The 27,295-nt window shown below is 45.7% G+C and overlaps 1 protein-coding gene across 2 annotated transcripts in view; it reads left to right on the top strand.

The window, feature by feature from the left end:
• Positions 1-27,295, top strand: part of MCTP2 (multiple C2 and transmembrane domain containing 2) — a 187,758-nt gene that overhangs the window by 19,047 nt on the left and 141,416 nt on the right. For both annotated transcript variants that reach the window (XM_066239372.1, XM_066239371.1), the window contains exons 2-3: positions 15,820-16,344; positions 25,940-26,002. In XM_066239372.1, the coding sequence (XP_066095469.1) occupies positions 15,886-16,344; positions 25,940-26,002 (522 nt within the window). In that variant the 5' untranslated portion in view covers positions 15,820-15,885. The remainder of the gene's footprint in view (positions 1-15,819; positions 16,345-25,939; positions 26,003-27,295) is intronic.

Below are 27,295 nucleotides of genomic sequence, written 5' to 3'. Positions count from 1 at the left end.
GTGTGAGTCTCAGTGCAGTAAGGGACGCTTATGAGAGGAAGCCTAATGGCCTTGTGTTCTTACTTCCTGTGCGGACACAGCAGGCAGGAGGTACTGTAAGACCTGATGCTGGGCTTGGTATTTCCAGCTGGGCCACAGTGCCTTTTTATCGAAATCTGAATAACCAGAAAGGTAAACACGAAGAAGCAAATAGCACATCGAAGCCCCTGGAATCCTCCGCTTTTATCTGGTCTTACCCTTCTGACTCTGGTTTCCTGTGAGGCGCATTCTCCCCCCCCCCCGCCCCCCCCCCATGCCAACGTGATCCTTAATGTAGGCAGCAAAGCAGGTCCATCCTCTGACCAACCTTCACCTCCCTACCCCTCCCACAGCCATGGCAGCACCCTTAAAATAAAAATCTCAAGTCTTTGCTGATCCCAGCTCCTTCTCTGACCTCATCTCTTCCTGCCGCCCCCCGGATCACGCAGGTCTGGTCACGCCCACCTCTACGTGATTCCCAGGATGCAGGGAGCACGCTTCACGTGGAAGGCTTTGCATGGACTCTTCCCTCTGTCTGGAATCCTCATTCCCCAAAAGCTAGTGTTTCCCATTCTTGTCACTTAGGTGTCTCCCCCTCTTCCTCTGAGCAGCAACTGTCTCCCTCTCCCCATGAATATATGCCCTTTGCAACGCAAGCCTCAGAAAATGCATGTCCCACATCCATTTTGACCACTGATGGCTGAATATCTAAGAGGCTAAGTCAGGCTTGGAGTTCATTCAAAGGAGGAACTTGCTGGTAGAGCGTCGGCCTGGCGTACAGGAGTCCCGGGTTCGATTCCCGGCCAGGGCACACAGGAAAAGCGCCCATCTGCTTCTCCACCCTTCCCCCTCTCCTTCCTCTCTGTCTCTCTCTTCCCCTCCCACAGCCAAGGCTCCATTGGAGCAAAAGTTGGCCTGGGCCCTGAGGATGGCTCTGTGGCCTCTGCCTCAGGCGCTAGGATGGCTCTGGTTGGGACAGAGCGATGCCCCGGAGGGGCAGAGCATCGCCCCCTGGTGGGCGTGCCGGGTGGATCTGGGTCGGGCGCATGCAGGAGTCTGTCTGACTGCCTCCCGGTTTCCAGCTTCAGAAAAATACAAAAAAAAAAAAAAAAGAGGAACTTGCAGTTTGTGAGAAACGGGCCCCACTTAACCTTATCTCCTGGACACCTAGCCTCTGCACCAGCCGTGCGGCATGACTGTGGTGACCGGGGAGAACCAGAAAGAAAAGTCATTCCGTTTCTTGAAACATTGCCACTTAAAGAATATTTATGGTCATTTCTGCATATTGATCTTTCATTGAGCTGTAGTCTCCTGAACTCTCTATTTCCCATGCGTTATTATTTATGACTTCACAGTGAACTGGAGCCCCTTCAACTCACCAGCTAAATGGGTTCCTTTTAACATGGCGGAGTTTGAATTCCTGTGCTAATTATGAGTGAGTCCTCTCTCCAAGGAGATGCAAATCTTTTTGTTTTCCCTACCTTTGCCTCATCACCTGGGTGCCCGGAAAGTCACCTGTGTCTACTGCCAAAAATGCAAATTAATTGAACAGGGCAGGTGGAGGAAGGAAACAGAACATACGCCTTTTGTAAATGTTAGACTAAAACCGGAGACAAATGCAACCATTTGTTGAAAGGAATGAATGCTTCATGAATTCCCCGAGAGAAAAACACCCTTTAGCAGAGATGACAGCGGTATGTAGCCAAACACCCTATTTAAATCACGCATTTCAAAACAGAAAAACAAGCATCGTGCCTATTTCAGCTTGTCTGCTTTGCATTATAGTCATTACCTAATAACATCTTTCTGAAAAAAAAGAGACACAGTCTGAAAATAGCCCTTGCCTGGAGGGGAGAAACGAATTCTTAGTATCATGGGTTATTATTATTATTTTTTTCCCCCAGCAGATGAAAGGATTTCATTGTTCAGGTGCTTTTGAAATGCGTCCTCGCCATTCTTTTTGCATAGTATGCCCTACTTGCAGGCACACCCAATGGAGGTTTACATATTTACTTTTAAATTATGCACATGTACCGTGGTACTGATGTTACATATATTATTGAACATATTCAAAAATAGAAATGAAACGGAAACGCTAGCTCAGCCCTGGAATGAAAGTTTCAGTATTCTCTTTGCACACCCGTTGGGGTCCTCCTGGTCCCTCCCTGGGGCATGCGCAGTTCTCTCTCTCTGGACGCCCCTCCCCCTGCCTAGAGCCCAGCGTGGGTTTGTAGTGTCTTAATATAAAAGGGAGTAATTTGCTGACAGGCCCAGAATAAGTCCCCAGGATGCTTCATTCTCCATCCCATAGCATGAAGCCTGGTGTGAGTTTGGGGTCAGGGTGCAGAGGCTGACGGTCTGTGTCTATTTTTGTTGCTGGTCTGTGACATCCATGGTTCCTGCTGCTTCATACATCTCGATGAAAATTTCAGAATTCAAAAACTTCTGAAAATAGAAAGTTTTTCTTTCTTTCTTTCTTTTTTCTTTTTTTTTAAAACTCATTTGATGGCAAACTGACCTGAACTCTTTGGTCTTTTTATCCCATGTAGCACGACTCTTGGTAGGCTGGCTGCTGCTGCTCCCAACGCCATTCGGGTCATTAGGTAATATATCCATACTTCCTTTCTGAAATCTTTCATTCTGAATTCCAAAACACACCTACCTACCTGTCCCAAGATTTTCACACAGGTGCCGCTCTTACTTGTGCTCGGAAGCCTGGGACGCTCTGTGGTTCAGGGTCTTGCTAGAAGACCATTTTGTAAAGGATGCTGCCTTCGGAAGGCCACGCTTACTTGTGAAGGCGTATTCAAGTCTCTGCTGTAGAAAAAGAGGGCACCTGCCCTGATCTGGTCACTTGTGCCAATATCGTCGTTTAACCCTGTGATTGAATGGAACAATAGGTGATTGTCGGCTACTCCTTCTGACCAGCAATGCCCTCCTCACGGCAGGACTGTTGCCCTTCCCAGGGTCCATAGGTGGGGGGATCCTTCCAACCTAATGTGTTCTTTGTCTCCGCAACTCCTCTCTTCCCCTTTGCCTGTTCACCAGCTGGGTCATTAGTTTTATGTCAGCAATGTATGATACTAGACTATCAAATAAAATCCTTGCTTGACTGGTCTTTATGTCCTTTCTGGAATGAATTCATGCCGAGGTTTAAGACTAGTGATAAACTTAAGTGTTCACCATTATACAGCACTTTGGACCTGACCATCCCATTTAAACCAGTGTGGTCTGTGTGAGATTGCATTGCCCCGTTGTTAGGAAACAATATTTATTTGGGGGATTGTGAAAAACATGATAATTTCTTTATCTATGCCAGTTAACCAAATTAGACAAATATTTCATTACTTTGGGGAAAATAATCTCATTATTTTATTTTTCTTCCCCTCTAATTATGGTCATTATACATTTCATTCCAGCAATATAATCTACTGTATTCTACTATTCAGGGTAAATAATACTTCTAGGGTTGAAGTCGCATAAAATATTTTAGTGTTATTAAGTACTAATATGTGAAACATCATAATATTCTTCTTGTACAGTTATCATTAAATACATTATTTTGTGATACCCTTTATAGCATTGGCTAACTGGGCTTCATTTGAAAATGATTGTTTGAAGAGTGCAGTTTTGTGTTTCTTGCGCACGTGTGTGTGTGTGTGTGTGTGTGATTTTATTATGCACCATCTACAAAACACAGTTGCACACACACAGTGTCTATTTTTTTTAGCAACTTATAACATGAACTGTTTCTTTGTGGAGATGACTAGGGAATTGCTGGTTAACCTATAGACTAGTCTTCATTTATAAAGATCAGGGGTCTCTTAAGTCACTCTTCATTTGAACTTTAATTGAAAAAGCAGATCCGACAATGACTGCAGGATTGATGGAAGTCCTAGTTTCAATGTTGCTATGTTCCATTTAGTGTGCATTTAAAATATTTATTGCTCCTCAAAGCATCTTATAAAAGGTTTGTATTATGTTAGTTTAGTTGCAAAATTAATTGGGCCTGTAACTCCTCTGTGGAAAAAAAAATATCTAGATAATTATTTCATCTTTGTAGTACAAGATGGACTCCTGACTTCAATCTTGGTGACTGTAAGCCTGTTTTACTAAGCAGGCAGGACGCATGATGTGCTGGGAATTTTGGCGGAATTTTAACTTACAAACAGGTATTTTAGGCAGAGTTGGCATATAAGCTCACAAATGTAAGCAACTCAGTTACCTGTATTCAACTTTACTTTTTATTTTTCTTAAGGATTTTTATTATGCACCACCAACAAAACAAAACTCTTCACAACAAAGTGAAGGAAAAAAATTAAGGCAAAAAAGTCCTCAAGAACGAAAAAGTGAAGATGAGGTCATGTTAAAGCAGAGGATGAGGTCAGGGAGGGATACACTATCAATTTGGCCCCAAGTCCAGACCAGTCCCAAAAGAAAAAAGGCCTGATTCTATCTTTTAGATAAAAGCAATTGGTTAGGAAGTGTACAGCTATTTTTAGAATGGAGTAATTTCTTTGTCTTGTTTTTTTCATAGGATACCTTGATATTCAGATGCCTCTAGGCTGATTCTTCATTGGTGGGTATGTGTGTCTGTCATTCAGCCTGGCATCTCGGAGGTTAGGCAGTATCTTATAGAACTTCAGGTCTACGGGTCTAGCGGCAGGACACTAACCCTGTTGACGAGTCCTTACCTCCGATGATGTGATTGCCAAAACACTCGTCTCTATAAGGGCTGTGTGTCTGTCTGCTTTTCCTCGGATGTTATCAGGGATCACATACGCACAAGGGCGGAAACAAGCGCGGGGTGTTCTGTAACCATAGTGAACGCATTGTAGAGGCAGATGAAGGAACTGAGACCAGTGTGGCTTACATAACGGCGCACGTGGATTTGATTGGTTCCCTAAAGCCACAGTCCTTCTTGGTTAGTTTATACTTCTCTATCATTAAATATTTTTAAAAACATATACCCCATTTATCTGCATTGGTATGAGCAAGCATTTATTTACCTGGAAATTACATATATGTAGTTCAGAGCTTATATAATACATAACATTATAATTTTATTAAAAAAGGTGTTGGAAAGGAAGGATGACTGTTGCAAAAACAGGGTGCGGAGATGGTTGCATAACACAGGAAAATTACACATCATTCAATTACACGCATAAAATGGGTAAATTTTCAGTTATAGGAATTGTGCCTTAATAAAGAAGATTAAAAAAGAAAGGATGAGGTGAAGAGGAAATTAGCAGTATGTAAACATTTCAAAACCTATTCTAAGTATTAAAAACCCTTTGGCTCTTACCCAATTTATTACTAATCAAATATTCACTTTTACTAAGGCAGTGTGATGAAGCATGTCATCATTAACATGGTTAATCACTTAATTGTTTTTGTAAACACGCTCATTCTGGAAGTATAATTACCACCCTTTAATACTTTTGCCCATTTTTTATGATTAGGGTTAACTTCAGTCCATAGTTTCTTTGTAAAGATCTCTTTTGGTTAAACTATAGATAACATCTTCACATTGCCTTAGCCAGATTACAAAAATGCCATCATAATACATTATTTACTTCTGAGCCTTTGAGTTTCTCATAACATGTTCTCCATATAAGATCTGTCTGTATCAGGGTGTACAAGTTGATCTTGATCAGTTAAAACTCTGCCATATTTTGCTATATGCAGCATTTATTCAAAGGGTGCTCTACTGAGGGTACTTAGATTTTGGTTGTTTTTTTCTCTATTAACCCAATGCTGAAATAATCATCCTTGAATTTGTGCAAAATGTAGTCATAGTAAATTCCTAGCAATAAAATTCTAGGGTCCAAGATGTATGTATCTTTTAAAATTAATTTTAAAAGGTATTATCAAAAGATCCTCCAAAGAGATTAAACCAATTTTCACTGACAGAAAAGTGAATCAATGTGTCTGATACCCCGTACTAGGTCATATATAATTGTTATTTTGTCAGCATAATAGGTATAAAATTCTATCTCCTTGTTATAACTTGCAATTTTTAAATTGCATTTTGGGGCAAGCCCATCTTTTCATCAGCTGCCTGTTCAAATTTAGTAAAAACAATCACTGCATCCTCCTCCTCCTACTTGAAATAAAAAGGCCTAGTGATGGGGCAAGGGGTTCACTTTTGGGGGTGCACAGACAGCAATCTCTTTCCTCGGAGAAGCGGGGAAGCAGGAGGGGTGGCCCGTCTTGTCGTTTTCATTGTGTGACTCTTTCACACACACTCACACTCCCTCCCTCCACATTCTCAGTTTGCAGCCCACCTGGATGATCCTGAGAGCATGCCGCCCAAGACCCACCTCTCTGTAAAACGACTTGTGATTGGTTGACGGATTAGGGAGGAGGAAGGTGTTGTTTTCTCTGTGCTGGGTTTATAGTTCTGTATTAGCACCTCTCACCGGGGCATGTCTGTGTATTGTGATTTGTTTGAGTCTTTGTTGTGTCCATCTTCTCCTCCAGCATAGACGCTCCGTGAGCGCAGAGACTTTGTTTCGGAGACTCAGACTTAAGAAAATCATAATTATCTTTTAAAAGATGCATATATTTAATCATTTTGTATATAGATGTTACTGATAGTTTTCTGTTTCTGTTTTGTTTTGTTTATTAGGACTTAAGAGAAGCATAGTTGTTAGATTTTCAGTTCTGAATCAGGGATCAGTTGGCAGAACACTGTTACTAATATTATTGTTGAAGCTATTAGTATATGAAATTTAAATATATCTAGTACATGATTCTGTCTTCTCTTAGGATCAAATGCTATTTACAAAGTGCCCATTGAAATGTCTGCTGTTGAAGCAAGCAGTTAGGCTTGCTCGGGCTTGGTTTCAAATTCTGCCAAACTTCAAGCTCTCTTCAAATTCAGCTGTAATCATAGTTAATGTTTGAGGCAGATGATAATATAGACTTGTCCCCACAGCACCCGTTGTTATGAGTCATAGCTTTTCACTGTTTGCATGCTAATGATTTGGGCTTGGTTTCAAATTATGCTAATTTTCAAGTTAAGATGAAATTTCATTGTAAGTATAATTAATATCATAGATAATAACAGATTTGTTCCTACAACTTTGAATATCTTGAGTCATAGTTTTTCATGACTGTCTTGTAAAGATTTATTGAAAACTGATGTCTCAGTATGAATTTTCAGTGTTTTCTTCTTTTTTCTTTAGCAAAAGAGAGAAAGAGAGAGAGAGACTGAGAGACAGAGACAGACCTGAAGGGAGAGAGATGAGGAGCATCAATTCTTTGTTGCAGCTCCTTAGTTGTTCATTGATTGCTTTCTCATATGTGCCTTGACTGGGGGGCTACAGCTGAGCTAGTGACCCCTTGCTCAAGCCAGCAACTGTGGGCTCAAGCCAGTGACCTTGGGCTTCAAACCAACGACCTTTGGACTCAAGCCAGCGACCATGGAGTCATGTCTATGATCCCACGCTCAAGCCAGTGACCTCGGGTTTTGAACCTGAGTCCTCTGTGTCCCAGGCCGACGCTCTATCACTGTTGCCACCACCTGGTCAGGCTTCAGTGTTTTCTTATGTAAGTAGTGTCACATGGACATAACAGCTCTTATAAGGATTGACTGTATGATTATACATTGATCATATGTGTATGATTATACATTGCTATAGACAATTCCCTAGTATTTCATTAATTTTTCCTCCAAGCACATTTTAATATCCCTAAAGTTCTGAACAAAATCTCACCTGAGTATCTTCCACGGAGCCCGTGGTATTCCTAAGTCCAAAGGCCACTGTCTTATTAGTGCAAGACCTCTGAAGGCTCAGCTCCACCTGAAGAATATTCTGTTATTTATTCTTTGGCTTGGACAAGTGTGTTCCAACTCTGATATTTGACAGTGAGATTGTTTGTTGTTTTAGAATTTGGAACCAGTGGGTGGGGTGTCCAAAACAAATGGCTCCGGTGGAGAAATTAGTCCGGTTTTAAAGAGTCTCACTCACTCATCCGTCTTTCTTATGAATGTTCCAGTCGCCGACTTTCTGCTAGCAGCACAGAACAAGGGACGCAGAGCAACGTGACAGGCTGGGCAGGGACTGCATCTGGGGCCCCAGCTAGTGGACATAGCGTCCCTGATGGGGACTGTTGAAGATGCGGAGGATGTTAATCTTTTTTTCTTTTAAGAGTTTAATTAATGGCCCTGGCCGGTTGGCTCAGTGGTAGAGCGTCGGCCTGGCGTGCAGAAGTCCTGGGTTTGATTCCCGGCCAGGGCACACAGGAGAAGCGCCCATCTGCTTCTCCACCCCCGCCCCCCCTCCTTCCTCTCTGTCTCTCTCTTCCCCTCCCGCAGCCAAGGCTCCATTGGAGCAAAGATGGCCAGGGCGCTGGGGATGGCTCCTTGGCCTCTGCCGCAGGCGCTGGAGCGGCTCTGCCTCTGGTCGCGACAGAGCGATGCCCCGGAGGGGCAGAGCATCGCCCCCTGGTGGGCAGAGCATCGCCCCTGGTGGGCGTGCCAGGTGGATCCCGGTCGGGCGCATGCGGGAGTCTGTCTGACTGTCTCTCCCCGTTTCCAGCTTCAGAAAAATACAAAAAAAAAAAAAAAAAGAGTTTAATTATTGATTTTAGAGAGAGAAGGTGCAAGATCATAGTTGCTTTACTTTATAGTTCATTGATCGTTTCTCGTGTGTGCCATGACCAGGCAAGCCCAGGGTTTCGAACCAGTGACCTCAGCACGCCAGGTCGACACTCCATCCACTGCACGACCACAAGCCAGGTGGATGACGTTTCCAGTGGTTACAGTCACAAAGGACGTTGCTGGCATAGAGGTGGTGGGACTGGGGTGGCTATCTGCCCTCCTACAGTGCAGCGGCCAGTCCCGTGCAACAAAGAAGCATCCTGTTCCAGATGCAGGCAGTGCCTCCTGTGAGAGGGTGCTGAGCTGGGCAGGTGTGGGTTCCAATTTGCAGCAAGGCGAACATGAGCAAGTTGCAATTTCCTCACCTGTAAAGTCAGAGTAAGAATGCAGAAAAACACATACAAGATCATTTTACACATTACTGATCGTGTGTATAAATCTGTGGAAATGGGGTTATCTACATAAATAGGAACTAATAAAGAATCATCGACATACATTTTTAACCCCCCCCCCCCATTGGCTTCCCAGCCGGCTCAGAGTAAAACCCAGGGTGTTCATTGGCTTCCCAGCCGGCTCAGAGTAAAACCCAGGGTCCTCAGGGTGCCTGTAGGGAGCTGCCCGGTCGGAACTCATCTTCCCGTCTCTCTCCCCTCCATCCTTCTGACCTTGCTTGGTCTGGGCTCCCCGGGATTGCACACTCACTCTGTGTCCTGTGGGGGAGGTATTTCCTCTGCATACATCCGCGTGTCTCTCTCCCTTGCTGTCTCCCAATCTCTGCTCACCTTGAGGGGCTTTCTTTTTTCTTTTTTAAAATTTTTAAAAAGATTTTATTCATTTGGGGGGGGGAGAGAAAGAGAGAGAGAGAGAGAGAGAGAGAGAGAGAGAGAGAGAGAAGGGGGGAGGAGCAGTAAACATCAACTCCCATATGTGCCTCGACCAGGCAAGCCCAGGGTTTTGAACTGGCGACCTCAGTGTTCCAGGTTGACAACGCTTTATCCACTGCACCACCACAGGCCAGAGAGAGTCAGAGAGAGGGACACAGATAGGGACAGACACACAGACAGGAGGGGACAGAGATGAGAAGCATCAATTCTTCATTGTAGCACCTTAGTTGTTCATTGATTGCTTTCTGATATGTGCCTTGACCAGGGGGCTGCAGCAAAGTGAGTGACCCCTTGCTCAAGCCAGCGACCTTGGGCTTAAGCTGGTGAGCTATGTTCAAACCAGATGAGCCCATGCTCAAGCCGGCAACCTTGGGGTCTCGAACCTGGGTCCTCCGCATCCCAGTCCGATGCTCTATCCACTGCTCCACCGCCTGGTCAGGCTGAGGGGCTTTCTTGAGGCATGATAGCAACATGGCTGCCTGGTTCTCCCCTCAGCTCCTGCTCTTCCCCTTCCTATCCCTCAACATATTACATATATATATATATATATATATATATATATATATATAAAACATACATATTTCCTTAAATTTTGTCTCTTCCAAGTGATTCTTTCATCACTTTTAATCAAGAAAGCATGACTCTGGTTTTTTTTTCTTTTTTTTACAGAGGCAGAGATAGACAGGGACAGACAGACAGGAACGGAGAGAGATGAGAAGCATCAATCATCAGTTTCTCGTTGCATGTTCTTAGTTGTTCATTGATTGCTTTCTCTCATGTGTCTTGACCGCGGGCCTTCAGCAGACCAAGTAACCCCCTGCTGGAGCCAGTGACCCTGGGTCCATGCTGGTGAGCTCTTTGCTCAAGCCAGATGAGCCCGCGCTCAAGCTGACGACCTCGGGGTCTCGAACCTGGGTCCTTCCGCATCCCAGTTCGATGCTCTATCCACTGCGCTACCACCTGGTCAGGCAGACTCTTTGATTTTTATGGGAGACTGCCTTAAGGGTGTCATGATGTGATTATCTTGGAGTGTATGTTTGGAAATTGGTGCAAATCTCCGGAGCTCATGAATGAAGTTACCCAGAGCACGTTAGAGTTACTGAGTTTTCTTGTCTGCTTGGAGGAGGTGTAATTTTTCTTTGGCTGGACGATAGGTGTTGGCTGTTCCTGTTGATACAGTTGTGGGCTTGGGAAGTGCTTCAGAAGTTTCTTCTGTGGAAGGAACTACCAGGAGGGCCCCAGCTGGTGGCTCAGTGGACAGAGCACGGGCCCAGTGTACGGACATCCCGGTTTCAGTCCCCGGTCAGGGCCCACGGGAGAAGCGACCACCTGCTTCCATCTCCCTCTCCCCTCCCCCTCCTCTCTCTCTTCCCCTTTCTCAGCCAGCGGCTCAGTTGGTCAGAGCATTGGCCCCAGAGGGGGGTTGCCTGATGGACAACCAACTGTGGCCCCAACCAGGGTTGAGGAGCATGCGGTTGTCTGCCTCACTATCTCCCCTTCTCTCACCTACGGAAAAAAAAAAAATGAACTCCTGGCTTGGTGTGGTGGAAGCAGAAGAATGCAAAACTGTGAGACGCTTATTTAAAAGAAGATAGATATTTGCATGTAAAATGTTTTTAGTGTGCTTTTTGACAGGCGCAGCCATTTCTCTCAAAGATTTTTTTGCTTAATATTCTGAGAAATCTGACTTAATTTAGTCATTTACAGATGCACACTATTAGTTGTACACGCTCTGTTATGTACAGCAGAGATTGTGTAGGGAGCTATGCCTAAGGTTTCTTGTGTTCTAAGTTAATGCGCGTCTTTAGTCTAACCTTTTGGCCGCATTTAATAACCTAAAATAGCTTCTGCGATGTGCAGTTTACCCAAGTAGGATAAGGATTTTTGCTGGAAGCTGATATCTCCTCCTCGTGCTATCCCTCTGCCGGTGAAGTCCTAGACACTTCAGATGTCTGTTCCTGCAGGTGACTTCTGGCCCAGGAAACCTTTAAATGTAAGGATAAGGGAAGGCAGGACATTGGAGGTGTGCCCATTGTTTTCTAATGTAGGAACTGGTTAAGAGCTCGGTGTGTGAGTGGTTTACTGTGGGACCATTAAGTGCAATTATGCAAAGTGAATTACTTTCTCTTACACTTGGTGGGTAGGGACAGAATTATTTCTTGCACAATGAATGCTTGGTTTTTCAAAACTTGGGAGTGTGATTGCATGGCAGATTATGAGTATTCTGAAAAAGGAATCAAGAAAATATGTGTGTCTATTTGGCAAGTGATGGGTAAGCAGTTCAATCAAGTTACAGATTGAGCGCTGTCACCAAAGAAGTTTGTGCCTTGAGCATTTTGGAGTATGGCATTTGTCTACTAACTCCAACCACGATCAGATCCCTTCCTCAACGTGAGGCACCTACGTCCCTCTTCCCCTTCAGCCCATTGTTTGAAAGTCATGGAATCTGTTGTCCTCCTATCTGCCTTTCCCACTGCCTTCTGAACCTATTTCAGCCAGGTCTTCTGCTGCCTAGGGCCACCCAAACAAGTCACACCAAGATTACCAGTAATCTTTGTTGCACCACGTCCGTGAGTTGAGGACCGTTGGCAGCTAACCTGTGAAGCTGGTGATGTCTGACCACTTCCTTTACAAAACGCCCTTCCTCGTCTTCTGCGTTCTGTTTGTCAGAAGGTGACACCACACTGTCCTCACCGCACCCCCCTCTGGCTGTTTTTTTTTTTTCTTAAGTCTCTTTTGCAAGTGTATCCTACTTGCACAGACTGTTAAGTGCTGGAGTTCCCAAAAGCTCATACCCCCTTTTCAGTTTTATACTCTCTCGGGCAATCCCATTCATTTCTGTGCCTCCAGTTATCACCTGACTGCTGGTCTCTCCCAAGTCTGTCTCTAGACATGACCTCTCTTAGCTCCACTGTCATGTGCTCAGCTGCCAACTAGACTCCTCCACTTGAACTTATTAGACACAAAGAAGCTGGCCCTGAGCTCAGACAATCCCTTAAAATCTGGACTTCTGAGTGGCCCTAGTCGTCTTCTGTTGGGCTGGATTCAATCCTGGCCTTTCCCTCCCTTTCCACTCAACATCGTTACTATTTCTTAGTATCTGCCCTATTTTCTTTTTTTTTACATTAAGTGAGAGAAGGGGAGGCAGTGAGACAGACGCCAGCCCACACCCTGACTGGGATCCACCCGGCAAGCCCCCCATAGGCCCCTCTGTGGGATGATGCTCTGCCCATCCGGGGATGTTGCTTTATTGCTCAGCAACTGAGCTATTTTTAGCACCTGAGGCCAGGGGACCCATTCTCAGCCATGGGACCCATCCTCAGCCACAGGGCCAACTCATTAGAACAAATTGAGCCATGACTTGTGGGAGGGGGAGTGGAGAGAGAGAGAGAGAGAGAGAGAGAGAGAGAGAAAGAGAAAGAGAAGGGGTAGGGGTAGGGGTGGAGAAGCAGATGGTCACTTCTCCAGTGTGCCTGGATCTGGGATATCCACACACTGGGCTGACACTCTACCACTGAGCCAACTGGCCAGGACCTACCTGCCCTTGTTTCTTTACTAATAGGACAAGAAAGAATAGAAGAGCCTAGATCGAATCAATACAGCCAGTCAGTTTCTAGTAATTGACATACATGGAACCCAACAGCTGCAGAACTAACCTTAAGCTGTAAAGAAAGCTTCCAACTGTTGAGGAATGAAAACAAAGGATTTTTTTTCTGTCTTAACCCTTAAGACTCAAGCTAAAAGTCAAAACACAAAGATAACTAGGAAATCCCATATGAGTTAGAAATTAAGCCCTGACTCCCCCAAAGAAAAAACCCTTTGTATGCAGAAGAACCCAAAGTGGAACTCAGGAAATATTTGTAATTGAATGGTAATAAAAATATGATATATCAGCCTGACCTTTGGTGGTGCAGTGGGTAAAGCATCGACCTGGAATGCTGAGGTCACGAGTTTAAAACCCAGGGCTTGCCTGGTCAAGGTACATATGGGAGTTGATGCTTCCTGCTCCTCCCTCCATTCTCTCTCTTTTTCTGTTTTTTCTAAAAACAAACAAACAAATAAATAAATAAATAAATAAAATCTGAATATCAAAAGCTGTAGAATGCAATGAACTTAATACTTAGAGAAAAATTTATACCAATAAATTCATAAATAAAATCACAAAATCTGAAAATTCATATCTAATTTTCTTTGAAAAGAATTTTTATTGATTGATTTTAGAGGAAGGGAGGAAGGAAGGGAGAGAGAAACATTAATTTGCTGTTCCACTTATTTATGCATTCATTTGTTGATTCTTTTATGTACCCTGACCGGGGATCGAACCTGCAACCTTGGTGTATTGGGACATACCCTTACCAACTGAGCTATCCTGGTCAGAGCTCAATATCTAATTTTCCACATCAAGAATTTAAAAAAAGTAGGCCCTGGCCAGTTGGCTCAATGGTAGCGTGTCCTCCCATGTGTGGATGTCCGGGGTTTGATTCCCAGTCAGAGTACACAGACAGGAGAAGAGACCATCTGCTTTTCCTCCTCTCCCCCTCCTACTTCTCTTGCTCCCCTTCATGCAGCCATGGCTGATTGATTGGAGTGTGTTGGCCCCAGGCGCCGAGGATGGCTCCGCGGAGCCTTAGCCTCAAGAGCTAAAAATATCTGAGTTAAGAGCATGGCCCCAGATGGGCAGAGCATCAGCCCCAGATGAGGGTTGCTGGTTGGATCCCGGTCGGGGTGCATGTGGGAGTCTGTCTCTCTATCTCGCCTTCTCTCACTTGGAAAAGAAGGAAAAAAAATATGTACACACACACTGAAGGAGATTGTTGGAAAACAAAACACTAAACAAGCCCTTGTGACTGAAGAATTCTAATATGCATCATACCAACTTAGGCTGTTATTTTTTCAACCTTTTTACTTCTTTTGTGTTTCTTATTCAGATAGTCATCGTGGTCCGGGTTTAATCAGAAACTTTTGGGCTGGCATTTAAAAGGTTTGTTCTTTTTCCCCCCATTTGGTCCCTTGCCAGCAGCCAGCTGGGGAGGATGTCTGGGTTAAAACCATAATAAAGTTCCATCAGGCCCCTTGGCATGGGGCCATTTCCTGTAAAGCTCTTGTCCTGCCCTTGGTGGTTCGAAGAAGCAGAAGGCTTATTTTCCTTCAGAAAATGAAACCTGGATCTCATATCTCTTGTTTTTAAGGAGAGTTCGCTTCCCGTGCTGGTGGGTGTGGGAAATAGAGAACCCTGGTGCGCTATTGGTGGGACTATCTAGTACATTGGTGTAGTTCTTCTACGGGAAAAAGAGTAAGGAGTTTTCTTAATATATTATAAAGTAGATCTACCATATAATCTAGCTATCCCATTTATATGCCCAGATAGATACCCATTCTATATATATATATATATATAGAATATATATATATATAGAATATATATATATATCCAGAAATGGTTATACATCCAAAGGAAAAGAAATCAGTATCTCAAAGTGATACCTGCCGCTCCCTTCTTCATGGTAGCTTTATTCACAGTAGCCAAGATACAGGAACAACCCAAGTGCCCTTTGAGGGGTGAATGGATGAGAGAAATGTGCTTCATAGACAGGATGGGGAAAAAAAGTAGGATTACAGTTGTTTTGTATGGAAAATAATACAATAATAAATAATAATAATTGATATTCAATATTAAGACATAATAAGCTCTGTGTTTTATGTACTCACAACTGCAAACCTACTTTTGCCCACCCCTGTGTATCCCATGGAAAATTATTTAGCCATGAAAAGCAGGAAACGCTCCCATTTGCAGTAGCATGGACGAACCTGGAGGACGGTCTGCTGAAATAGGGCAGAAACAGAAAGCATTCTTCCTAGGAAGCATTTTTGTGTGTATGATAACCGACTAGTTCCATTCATTGCTTTAACTTGACTTCAATTTTAAAAATCTTAAAAAAAAAAAAAATCAGTCCTTTGAAGAAGCTTTCCCTGATATCTGCAGACGTTGTTAATCGAATGTTTCAATCTTGATCACTTCCTGGGGAAGGGGATGATGCATTCTGAGTCACCTTTCCCGCGTTTGTGGTCAGGTTTTCCATGGTAGGTGCTTCCTACGTTTGGTGTCATGTTTCCTACGTTTGGCGTCACGTTTCTCACGTTTGGCGTCACGTTTCCCACTTTTGGGGTCACGTTTCCCACATTTGGGGGTCACATTTCCCACGTTTGGCATCAATTTCCCACGTTTGGCGTCACATTTCCCACCCTGTTGGACCCTGACGCTGCAGAGACGTGGATTCACGCTCTTTCTCCCCGTTTTCTGTTCGCTAGGGGCCGCCCGAGCGGTCGGAGGACACGGCCTCGCTGGCGGCGCCCCCCCGGGGACTTCATGCGGCCATGGATCTAGATAAGCCGTCAGTCTGGGGCTCCTTCAAACAGCGGACCAGGCCTCTGCTCCTCAACCTGAGCAAGAGGAAGGGGAAGAAGGTCCCGAACAAGCCCCTGGAGAGGCATCGCCTGGACCGCCGCCTCAGTCTGTCTGTCCCCGACCTGCTGGAGGCCAAGGCTCTGGCCCCCGAGGGTCGGCCGTATTCCGGGGCCCACTCGTCCTACACCTCCGTGCCCAGCAGCCTGTCCACCGCCGGGATCCTCCCCAAGAGTAGCAGTAGCTCCTTGAAACAGTCTGAAGATGAGTTGGACTGGAGCCAGGAAGAAGGCGGCCACCTCCGCGCCGTGGATACGGACCCCGAGGACACTTTCGCCTCGTCCGCCGAGGACAGGAGGGCTTCCAGCAATGGCCTCTTTGACCTGCTTCCGAAGACTGCCCTGGGAGAGGAGGTCCTGGAAGGGCCAGAGGTGAGACCGGGGCCGGGCACCATCCTCTCGCTTTTGTGTTTCCTTTTTAATTGTCTCGACTGCCTTGGACAGATTTGATGAGGAGTTATTTCTGTGGTTAGCTTGGGTGGACAGAATGCCCTTTACAAGAACTTAAATGAAGGGGATATTGATCGCTCCAAGTGTTCCCGTCAGTTTTAGGGTTGACCTCTATGTATTCTAGAACTATTGCAAAAAAACCAAACACACACACAAAAAACCTCTCTAGGACGCTTTGTGGCATTAAAAGCTCCATTAGACGAATTTTCCTTTCTCTATCTCTTGGCAAAGAAAGAGCATAACTTTTCCTCTAAAATTACTTAAGTTTGTGTCTGTCCCTATATCTTTCTCTCTACAACGTTGCCTACTCCTTCTATAGGCAAAACAGGCTCGTGACTAGGATTAAGAAATGCATGGATGACCTGACCAGGCGGCGGCACAGTGGATAGAGTGTTGGACTGGGATGCGGAGGACCCAGATTCAAGACCCCGAGGTCGCCAGCTTGAGCACGGGCTCATCTAGTTTGAGCAAAGCTCACCAGCTTGAGCCCAAGGTCACTGGCTTAAGCAAGGGGTCACTCGGTCTGCGGTAACCCCCCTCACCCCAGGTCAGGTCAGGTATGAGAAAGCAATCAATGAACAACTTAAGGAGTCACAAGGAAGAATTGATGCTTCTCATCTCTCTCCCTTCCTGTCTGTCTGTCTCTATCTGTCCCTCCCTCTGTCTCTCTCTCTCTGTCATACACACACACACACACACACACAAAATGCATGAAGGTATAAATGTGTGTTTCCCATGAATATAAATGTATGTTTCTCTTGTTTGGACCTTCTTCTGTTTGATACTTGTGTCCAAGCATGTTTGCACCTACTCGTGGGCAATTTCACTTACATTCTCTAAAAAAAAACAAAACAAAAAACCTGAAACTAAAGGAAACATGATTAATTCAGTGATCTTACAAAGCTTCAACATTTCAATAAGATAAAACAGCCCTATATAATTCTGAGGCAAATCTTATACTTCTCAGAAGAGTTTAATTTACATTGTCACCAGATTATTAGGTCATGATTTGATCGTCTAGTTTATCAGATTTAAAAAAATTCCTCCTTTAATGGCACCAAGGTAGGTTGCAATGCTGAGGGAAGGGGTTATTTTTCCCCCCCTATATTCCAGGTTAGTGTAAAAATATAGCATAGAAAACTGGTGATTCAACTGGGATCTTTGGATTTACATTGGGAGCCAAAGCCTGGTAATTAGTGTATTTCAGTTTAATTGGGGAATGGCACCAATATGGCGGATCTGTGGTCAGGTTCTTTTGGAAGCATGACCATGTTACAACACCACTACCCATTAAATGGCTTAACTATTTTTTTATTGCATTAACATGTATGAAATCTTTTCTGTAACAATTCTACGATTTTTACTGTATTTATCAACTTGAAATACGTGTTTCCACTAACAAAATATAAATTGTGACCACTGGCCAGTGGTGCACTGGATAGAGTGACATTCTGGAGTACCAAGCTCACCAGTCAGTCCCAGAGTCACTGGCTCGATCTCCGGGTTTCTGGTTTGATCTGGGGTTGCTGGCTGGATCCAGAGAGCCCTGGCTCCATTCCGAGGTAGCCAGGTTGAGCCCTGGTTGAGGTACATACGAGAAGTAATCAGTGAGGCATGACTAAGTGGAACAAAGAGTTGATGGTTTCTCTCTCTCTCCTTCCCTCCCTCCCTCTTTCTCTCCCCCTCTCTTCCCTCCCCCTCTCTTCCCTCCCCCTCTCTTCCCTTCCCCTCCCTCTCTCTCAAATCAATGGAAAAAATACATTAATTATAATTATTGAACTAGTTCCGTTTGAAGGAGGTAATGAGTTGAATAATGAATCTAAGTTAATTTTCACTTCTTGTTACTTATTAACTAATGAGAAAAAGTGGGTGGGCTTTTTTTTTTAAATTCACTTTTTGCCTTTATTTATTTATTTTTTACAGAGACAGAGAGAGAGAGTCAGAGAGAGGGATAGAGAGGGACAGACAGACAGGAGGGGAGAGAGATGAGAAGCATCAATCATTAGTTTTTTGTTGTGACACCTTAGTTGTTCATTGATTGCTTTCTCATATGTGCCTTGACCGTGGGGCTACAGCAAACCAAGTAACCCCTTGCTCCAGCCAGAGAGCTTGGATCCAAGCTTGTAAGCCTCGCTCAAACCAGATGAGCCCGCGCTGAAGCTGGCGACCTCGGGGGTCTCGAACCTGGGTCCTTCCACATCCCAGTCCGACACTCTATCCACTGCGCCACCACCTGGTCAGGCTGGGTGGGCTTCTTGACAGTTTTGATATACTAACAATCTCATGTTAGAAGTCAGGGCTAGGCATCTAAAAATGTTGATCCTCCACAGAAGACACTGAATTTTCTGTCCACTGTGCCCCTTTAAGAGCAAGGGCAATTTTAGTGGTCGAATGGGCTTCTTAATCGTGGCCAATAACTAACAATTCTGAGTGGAAGGATTATTACTCGTCACCACGGGGGACATCCTTCCCTAACATTGTATGTGGCAGTTGGAGTTTTCAACAACACGCTTTGCCGCTAGCTTCTGTGGATGAGCTGAGTGGTTTAGAAAAGAACCCTGTTGGGATATTTCTAGAAGCTCCTTGGCCACCGCAGAGCTTCAGTTGAGTGACCACAGAGAAGCGGAATGACAGACCACGGAGGAGGAGAAGGGGCGACCCACAGCTCCCACAAGTAGGGAAGTACGTCAGCTGCTCCCCACATCCATTACGTGTCCTTTGACTATTTTTGTTTTATCTCACAAAATCATTACTCCGCCTTGTGCTGTTTGCCTAGACAGGCGTGTCAGCTGTCGCCCGGTTTCCTTCTGAGGACTGGGCCTCATTGTTTCTTCCTCCCTCGGTCCTTCCCATCTGCTGAGAACCTGCTGTGGGTTAATGCTGTGCTAGGTGCTGCGACCACAGCCGTCAGCAAAGCGGGCACCAGATCCGCCTCCTCAGGAATTCCTGTTCTGAACAGTGGCAAGCTGTGGATATATTCAGAAGGTGATCAGTTTAATGGAGAAAAATGACGCAGAAAAGGAGCTGGGAAGTGCTGGGGTGGAGGTGTTTATGTTTGTTTGATTTCAGAGAGAGAGAGAGAGAGATGGACAGACAGACAGGAAAGGAGGAAGATGAGAAACATCAACTCATAGTTGTGGCACCTTAGTTGTTCATTGATTGCTTTCTCATATGTGCCTTAAGGGGGGGGGAGGGGCACCTACAGCTGAGCCACTGACCCCTTGCGCAAGCCAGCGACCTTGGCCTTCAAGCCAGCGACCATGGGGTCATGTCTGTGATCCCACACTCAAGCTGGTGACCTTGGGCTTCAAGGCAGTGACCATGATCCCATGCTCAAGCTGGTGAGCCTGTGCTCAAGTCAGCAGCCTTGGGGTTTCGAGCCTGGGACCTCTGTGTCCCAAGCTGATGCTCTATCCACTGCGCCACTGCCTGGTCAGGCGAGGTGTTTGGTTTTTCAGAGAATGGTCAGGGAGGACCTTTTCTGTTATGATAGCATTTCCAAAAAGAGCTCCAGGGGCGGGGAAGCGAGTTGTTTGCCTGTCTGAAGACAGCATTTCTAAAGGGAAGCACAGCATGTGAGGAGGTTACAGGGAGGTGGGAATGGGCCACAGCAGGTGCTAGAGTTCCCTGTGAGGCCATATCACCTCCCCTTTCCCATCCTGCTGGGCCACTCTGCTGGACTCCAGCAGCTCCCTGGGATGTGTGATGAGCAGAGTCCGAAGGAAGCCTGTGGGCCGGATGCTGTGTTTCCCAGGAGCAGGGCAGGACAGGTTTGACAGCTTGGAGGGGTGCCTGCTATACCAGCTGTAGGCACTAGGGGCAGCATGAGCAGGCTGATGGGGAAGGGCTCTGCCAGGGGTTCACTCGCCTGTTCTCTATGGTTGTCGTGATAACAGTGTTAGTGGGGAAGGAGGGTCAGAATTAAGGGAGGGGCTCCAGTGCTGCTGACACCCTTCATTGAGTTTCTCTTTGCCCTCCTCTTCCCAAACACGTTCACTGTCTTAACCGTTAAGCAATAATGATAATAGAGCAGCGACACCCATCTAATCCCACTTCCTGAGAGCTAATGTGCAAGAAACTTTGCCGAGTGCAACATAAATCTCACCTCGTTGGACCACATCTGTTTGATTCACTCTGTACAGAGAGCCTAGTTCAGTGTCTGGCCCATAGATGGTGCACAGTAGAGACCTTTTGAAGGAGTAAATTTTTCTCTTAACGACTTAAAAGGCAAGTTGCCCCTCTTAGAGACGTTCTCATGTCATGAACTTGAAGTACATTTTTCAAAGGCGCAAAGCTAGGAGGCAGCAGGAGCGACATTCGAAGCCAGGTCCGTCGGAGTCAGAGCTCTGTCCGTGGCTGTGCAGAGCGGTCCCCCTCTGTGACGGGCGAGGAGTCTCGTTTCTGGCTTCTGGCTCTGGGCACAGCTGTGGCCCAGGACAAAGGGAGGGAGCCCAGGGTACTCAGGGCTAATTCTCTTGCTTCCCTTTGGCTCTGGTTTCTTCATTTGTAAATCGATGATGCCAGTGACATCCCATGGACCCCTTAACAAGAAGTTAATAGCACGTGTATTTGTACATTATCAAGTTGTACACAAATGTCAAGGGGGCCACAATTATTTTTTTTTTAAGTATCTACTGCTGAGAAGCATAAAAAATGTATGGAATTCGTGGTAAAATATTACCACATATGGAGAGAAAGGTTTATTATACCAGGAGTTGGCAAACTTGTTCTTAAAGGGCCAGATAACAAGTATCTTCAACTCTAGAGGCCATAGGACTCTCAGTTGCAACTATTGAGCCTGGTGTTGTAGTGTGAAATCAGCCATAGACAGTATATAAACAGTTAAGTGGGGCTGTGTTTTACCTATAAAAGCAAATGTTAGGCTGTCATTTGCTGACCACTGTTTTGTACCATCATATGATTGACTAGGGCATATGTATACACACACGTATACATGCACGACTTATATTTTGTATATTAGATATCATTTTAGGGGAATCACTTTTAGAGAACAATCTTGGGAAAACTAAATGTGTACCTTGATCGTATATGATCAGTACCCTTCCAAAAAGTTGTATAAAGATTGAGTATGAGCAGATGTAGCCATCTGGTAGATCTGAACTTTTCTGACCAGACATTCCAGTTTTGACCTCTAATTGCCACATGGGTGGTTCTGATTTTATCGCTGTGTCCAGGCTTTGCTGAAAGGTCTGTCTGTACTCCTTTTGTTACTTCCTTTGCCCTATAGGTATTTGAGACACAGTTTCCCTAGTCTCAACAACCTAGAGTAATTAAGTAAATATGTATCCTTTGCCCTACTCAGATACTTTATTAGAATATTTTTCAAAGACTGGTAAGTGGTCTTCTCAGCCAGCTTTTCCCTCTTACTCAGCTTTCCTGGAAGTGGGTTTATGTCTCTGTCCACTGAAGTGTAAACAGCCAGTGATGGGTTAGATTGTTTATCATTGGCTTCCTGTGTTTGCTTCGTGGTGAGATCCCTCAGCCGCAGGGGGGAGGCTGTTTGTACAAGATCACATTTAGTGTATACAAGAGGAGAATGTTGTTTATTCACACCAGTGTCTTGCTCTTAAGATCTTTGTTGACTAGAGGAGAATTTCTTCTTTAAATAATCCATCCATCCATTCTAATATCTCTCCAGATCTTGCTGAATTTTAACACATTTGAGTTGTTGCAGATAGGGTAGTCTCATCAAAAGAGTGTCAAGTATGTGTTACCTTCCCGTAAGAGTCAATTTAGCAAGGTAGAATTTAAATACCAGTGCACAGATGGCATTGCACACACACAAACACACATACACACACACACCCACTTACCTAGAAGGCTGTGATGAGAATTGTATGACAGATGACTAAACTCACCCTAATTTTCACACCAAGATGTTAATGCTATCTATCTATCTGAATACAATTAGTTTGCCATAGCAAGACTTTTTAGCATTGCTGATAACTGAAAATGATTTGTTTTCCTTTGAGTATGTCCTTGGAAACAATTTGTTTGAAATGATTATAACCAATGCTTAATGAATAAGCGGTGGTGGACACCTATGATGGAATACTACTCCGCAATGAAAAAGAATGAGCTGTTTTTACAGAAGACACCTTGGGTGGATTTCATGGTCATTGTGCCAAGTCAGTTTCCAGAGTCAAAAATTTGTACACTATATGACTGTGATATTCTGAAAAAAGATGACAGTGTTCTGTTGATGACAGGTCACTGGTTGCCATGGGTTGGGGTTGGAGGACTGACCACTGTGGAATAGCATGGAGGAGTTCTTTTGTGTTGATAGAACTGGTTGGTATCACAATTGTGGGGGTGGTTATATAAATATATATGTGTTAAAAGTCACAGTGCTGTACACACATGGAAAAGAAAAACCAATTTTACTGTGCGTGTGTGTGGTTTTTTTGTTTTTATTTCAAGAAAAAATTAATAAAAAATTCCCATAGTGCTTGATTATGCTTATGGAGAACATTAAGAGAAACTTCTAATGTTAGTGGGATACCAGGGGCTCCCGATGAGAGGAATATTAATTGCCCCTTTCTGTAACGAAAACTCGCCGATGTAATGACTGGGTTCATAAGGAAGCTGGAAATCACGTTACTTTTACTTTGTGCGTGCAGCCTCAGGATCTCCGTAGAGTGTTGGGGAGTAGTCAAAGTTATGTGTCCCCCAGCAGCTGTAAGCCAGCCCTCCTGTGCCTGGATAGCGTTTTTGTTCTTCTTTATGGTGACCACTTCCGTTCCTTGGCGTGTATATATGGTGTGTGACAGTTACGGTGGCTGTGGGAACCATAACTTTAAGTTCTGTGACTTTTCTGTGAGTAAAACCAGCCATAATGTTGAATTAATGTCATTCTTCACATTTAATTTCCATGTTGTTGTAAGTGGAAGACTTATGGCACATTTGAATAGAAGCTCCGCGTTCATTTCTGATAGCGTAAGAGGGAAGGCGGTTAACGTGGATTAACTCTGCCACTTAATTAACATTATCATTGGGTACGGTGAGGCTAACTTGGGAGAATGTAGATGGTGGGCCAGTTTGAAAGGTGTGATGGTTTTGGATTTTTTTTGTTTTTTTTTTAAAGCATATCCACTCTATTTGACAGAAGTTACCTGTGTACCATGATCCTTTGTGAATACCTGTGCACCTTAAATAGAAATTGTGATCACAGCACTAGTAGTTCTGTGAAATTGCCTTCTATGGGGATCAGTTAAATCAAGCATTGATTTATTTAATGAGACTGGAGACCCCCATGGGGATGTTCAGGCTTCAGAAGATGAGACAGCACTGGTTATTATTGGCTCTGCATGTGGGGGCACAGTTGGACTTTTTTGAATTTGAAAATCGGGGCCCTGGCCGGTTGGCTCAGTGGTAGAGTGTCGGACGGCATGTGAATGTCCCGGCTTTGATTTCCGCTCAGGGCACACGAGAAGCAAACATCTGCTTCTTTACCCCTCCATCTCCCCTCTTCTCTTTTCCTCTCTTCCTGTCCTGCAGCCATGTCTCGATTGGCTTCAGTGAGTTGGCCCCAGGTGCTGAGGATGGCTCCAAGGCCTCGGGTGCTAAAAATAGCTCAGTTGCTGAGCAACGAAGCAATGCCTTAGATGGGCAGAGCATCACCTCATAGAAGGCTTGCTGGGTGGATCCTGGTCAGGGTGCATGCGAGAGTCTGTCTCTCTGCCTCCTCTGCTCTCATTTAATTAAAAAGAAAAAAGAAAATTGGCAGGAGCGGCATCGCTAAGCCTCCAGGACATAGTAGCATGAGGTGAGTGTCAAGGGCATGAAAACTCTTTGGTATTGGAGAGTTGAATAAGGATCTGAGTGTCGTCATAGAGGGGTTTTCAGACAGTGCTGTCCCACTCACCTGGGTGTCTGCTTACATATAACACAGATAGGAGGTGCTAGGAACCAAGGTTGGGTGTTTAGCGGAGGCCCTACCGCCACCTCTCTTGCCTTCCGAAGCTCTACCTGCGATCTAGGCAGGGTCTCCACATTGTGCCAGGACCTCCTTGGTGGTCGCCAGGTTCGGGAAGGACCTATGACCACAGTGCCTCTGGTCCCCACTTCTACCTGCAGTGGTTCATGACCATCTAAGCTAGTGGTAGTCAACCTGGTCCCTACCGCCCCCTAGTGATAGTCAACCTGGTCCCTACCGCCCCCTACTGGTAGTCAACCTGGTCCCTACTGCCCCCTACTGGTAGTCAACCTGGTCCCTACCGCCCACTAGTGGGCGCTCCAGCTTTCATGGTGGGCGGTAGCGGAGCAACCAAAGTAGAAATAAAAAGGTAGATTTAACTATAGTAAGTTGTTTTATAAAGATTTATTCTGCCAAACTTAGTGAAAATCTGACATAAAGTATTTGGTAAGTAATTATTATTATATGCTTTAACTTGCTGTCACTCTGCCTTATAAAGTTTATAAAGTGACTTCCCTACTTTATAAATCACCATGACTGTGGAACCGGTGGGCAGTTAGAAAATTTTACTACTCACAGAGATACAGAAGTGGGCGGTAGGTATAAAAAGGTCGACTCCCCCTGCTCTAAGCCGTCTGCCGGCCGCTTCCTGTCTCTGTTTGCCTGTCTCTTTGGAGTTCCCCAGCCTTCTCTGGAGGGAGAAATCTCTTGTCTTTCAGACAAGAAATCAGCCCTGGGCTAATGAGAGAGACCAGAATGGGTTTGGCTGGCTGGGAGGCTGTTTGCTCACTTCCCCTCTACCCTGCCCGTCTGGGTGGGCAGCTCTCTCAATGTCCAGCCCAGGAACCTTCCCCAACTCCCCGGACGCCTCTGGACCCTGCACCTGCGTAATTGAATCGAGCCGGTGGCCACGTCTTGTCTCCTGGGTCCCGTGCTAACTCCTGACTCCTGCAAGCTCGCCCCCCCCCCCCCGTGGTTCACTTCCTGAGCCTCTGGGAATGTTTATATTAGGAAACGGACAGACACCTCCCATTCGGAGGTCACCTGTTCAGAGTGTGCCTTTTCTACATTTGGGGTGGTGATTGTGCCGGTGCCAGACCCCTGAAGGTCCGGTGTGAGGAAGGCCTTTCAGCTCCCGTTTCGAAATGTTTTCTGTGTAATTAATTGACAAGCGTGGTTTTCTGTGTATCTGAGCTGCTGTCTCCTGTTGATTGCTGGGGGCCAGGCCAGGTCACCCTGGGAGGGACTTGGGCAGGATGGCCCGGTGGCTCCTGCTAGGATTTGAAGAACGAGGGATGGGCAAGTGGCCCAGCAGGAAGGCAGAGGCAGCCTTATCTGTGCCGTGATCAGTGACTAAGGTGACAGAGGCCACAGCCAGGTGGGCCCCACTGAGTCAACCTCGAACTGCCCGGACTGGCCACACAGGCGGGAAGACAGCCCGCACACCTGACACTGAGCATGCAAGTGACAGATTTCCTAAGGGAGAGAGACCTGATGTAGGATTCCCTTGTCGGCAGGTTGATCTGCCTTTGCTTTTTCAAAGGAGGGTGATTTATTTTTTTTCTTTCTTTTTATTGACAGAAGCTGTGTGGCAGCGTCAACCTTAATGTGTCTATGATACCCCAACATTTTGAAGAACAGCCCGTGAGTAACCGTTCTTTAAAATGAATAAACACTAATGACGGCACTTGAAGTACTGCTTCTCAGGACGGGTTTGGGTCTGTATTTCCTGTGGCCTCGTTTACTTCTCAGGAACGCACAACCGTGCCTTGCAAATTATAGCTGGAAAAGATTCATTCAGCGTCTAGTACTTTGCAAGCAACTGGGACAGATTCTTCTAAAAACACAAAGAAAGCTGTGACAGGGCATGAGACTGCCCAGGGGACAGAGCCCTTTTGAAGTGCTTTGGAACATAGGTGGGGAAACCGTTCACTAGAAGGCAATCAAGGGGGGGACTTAGCTGCAGGATCGGTGAACTTGACTGACTGTCACACAGACGAGCGATACATGATTTTGCCCGTCTCTTCTGTTTGCTGTGGCAAACGTTTGAATGAGCGTAAAACTCAAGCTTAAAACTTTTCTTTTTTCTTTCTCTTTTTTTTTTTGTATTTTTCTGAAGCTGGAAACGGAGAGAGACAGTCAGACTCCCGCATGCGCCCGACCGGGATCCACCCGGCATGCCCACCAGGGGGCGATGCTCTGCCGCGACCAGAGCCACTCTAGCGCCTGGGGCAGAGGCCCCGGAGCCATCCCCAGCGCCCGGGCCATCTTTGCTCCAATGGAGCCTTGGCTGCGGGAGGGGAAGAGAGAGACAGAGAGGAAGGAGAGGGGGAGGGGTGGAGAAGCAGATGGGCGCCTCTCCTGTGTGCCCTGGCCGGGGATCAAACCCAGGACTCCTGCATGCCAAGCCGACGCTCTACCACTGAGCCAACCGGCCAGGGCCCAAGCTTAAAACTTTTCATTGGATTCGTTTAATAAATACTCAGAAACTGACGTGGGTTAGACCTCACGGCCGGTCGGGGTTGCTGCCTTCCGGAAGCGGGGGACGTGGACCATGTTGGGGGGAGGGGAGACTGAGGGTGAATGTGAGAGACACCGTAGTGGGGGCCAGGGAATGAAAGAAAACTATGTGAGAGGCTGTGGGGGGAGGGGCACAGACAGAGGCAAAGCGTGTCCAGTGTGGGCACAGACGAGGGCCCTGTGGCAGATGGACGCGCAGGCTCCGTGGGCTGCCCACCAGATGTTTTTCATACGCGTGGGGGAGGCGTACCTGAGTGGACGGGGCCTGCTGGGGAGTAGGGAGAAGAGGGAGACATTTTATATCTGAGTTGGGAAGCGTGGACATGTGTCTGTGGGAACTGGGCCCACGGCTGCACTTCCTGACCTTTTCCGTGGCCGGGGCTGCACCGTGAGTGAGTGAGTGAGGAAGGAATCCTG

Source organism: Saccopteryx bilineata, chromosome 7 (genome assembly GCF_036850765.1).
Source record: "Saccopteryx bilineata isolate mSacBil1 chromosome 7, mSacBil1_pri_phased_curated, whole genome shotgun sequence".
NCBI lineage: Eukaryota > Metazoa > Chordata > Mammalia > Chiroptera > Emballonuridae > Saccopteryx > Saccopteryx bilineata.
This window is presented reverse-complemented; position numbering and strand designations above follow the sequence as displayed.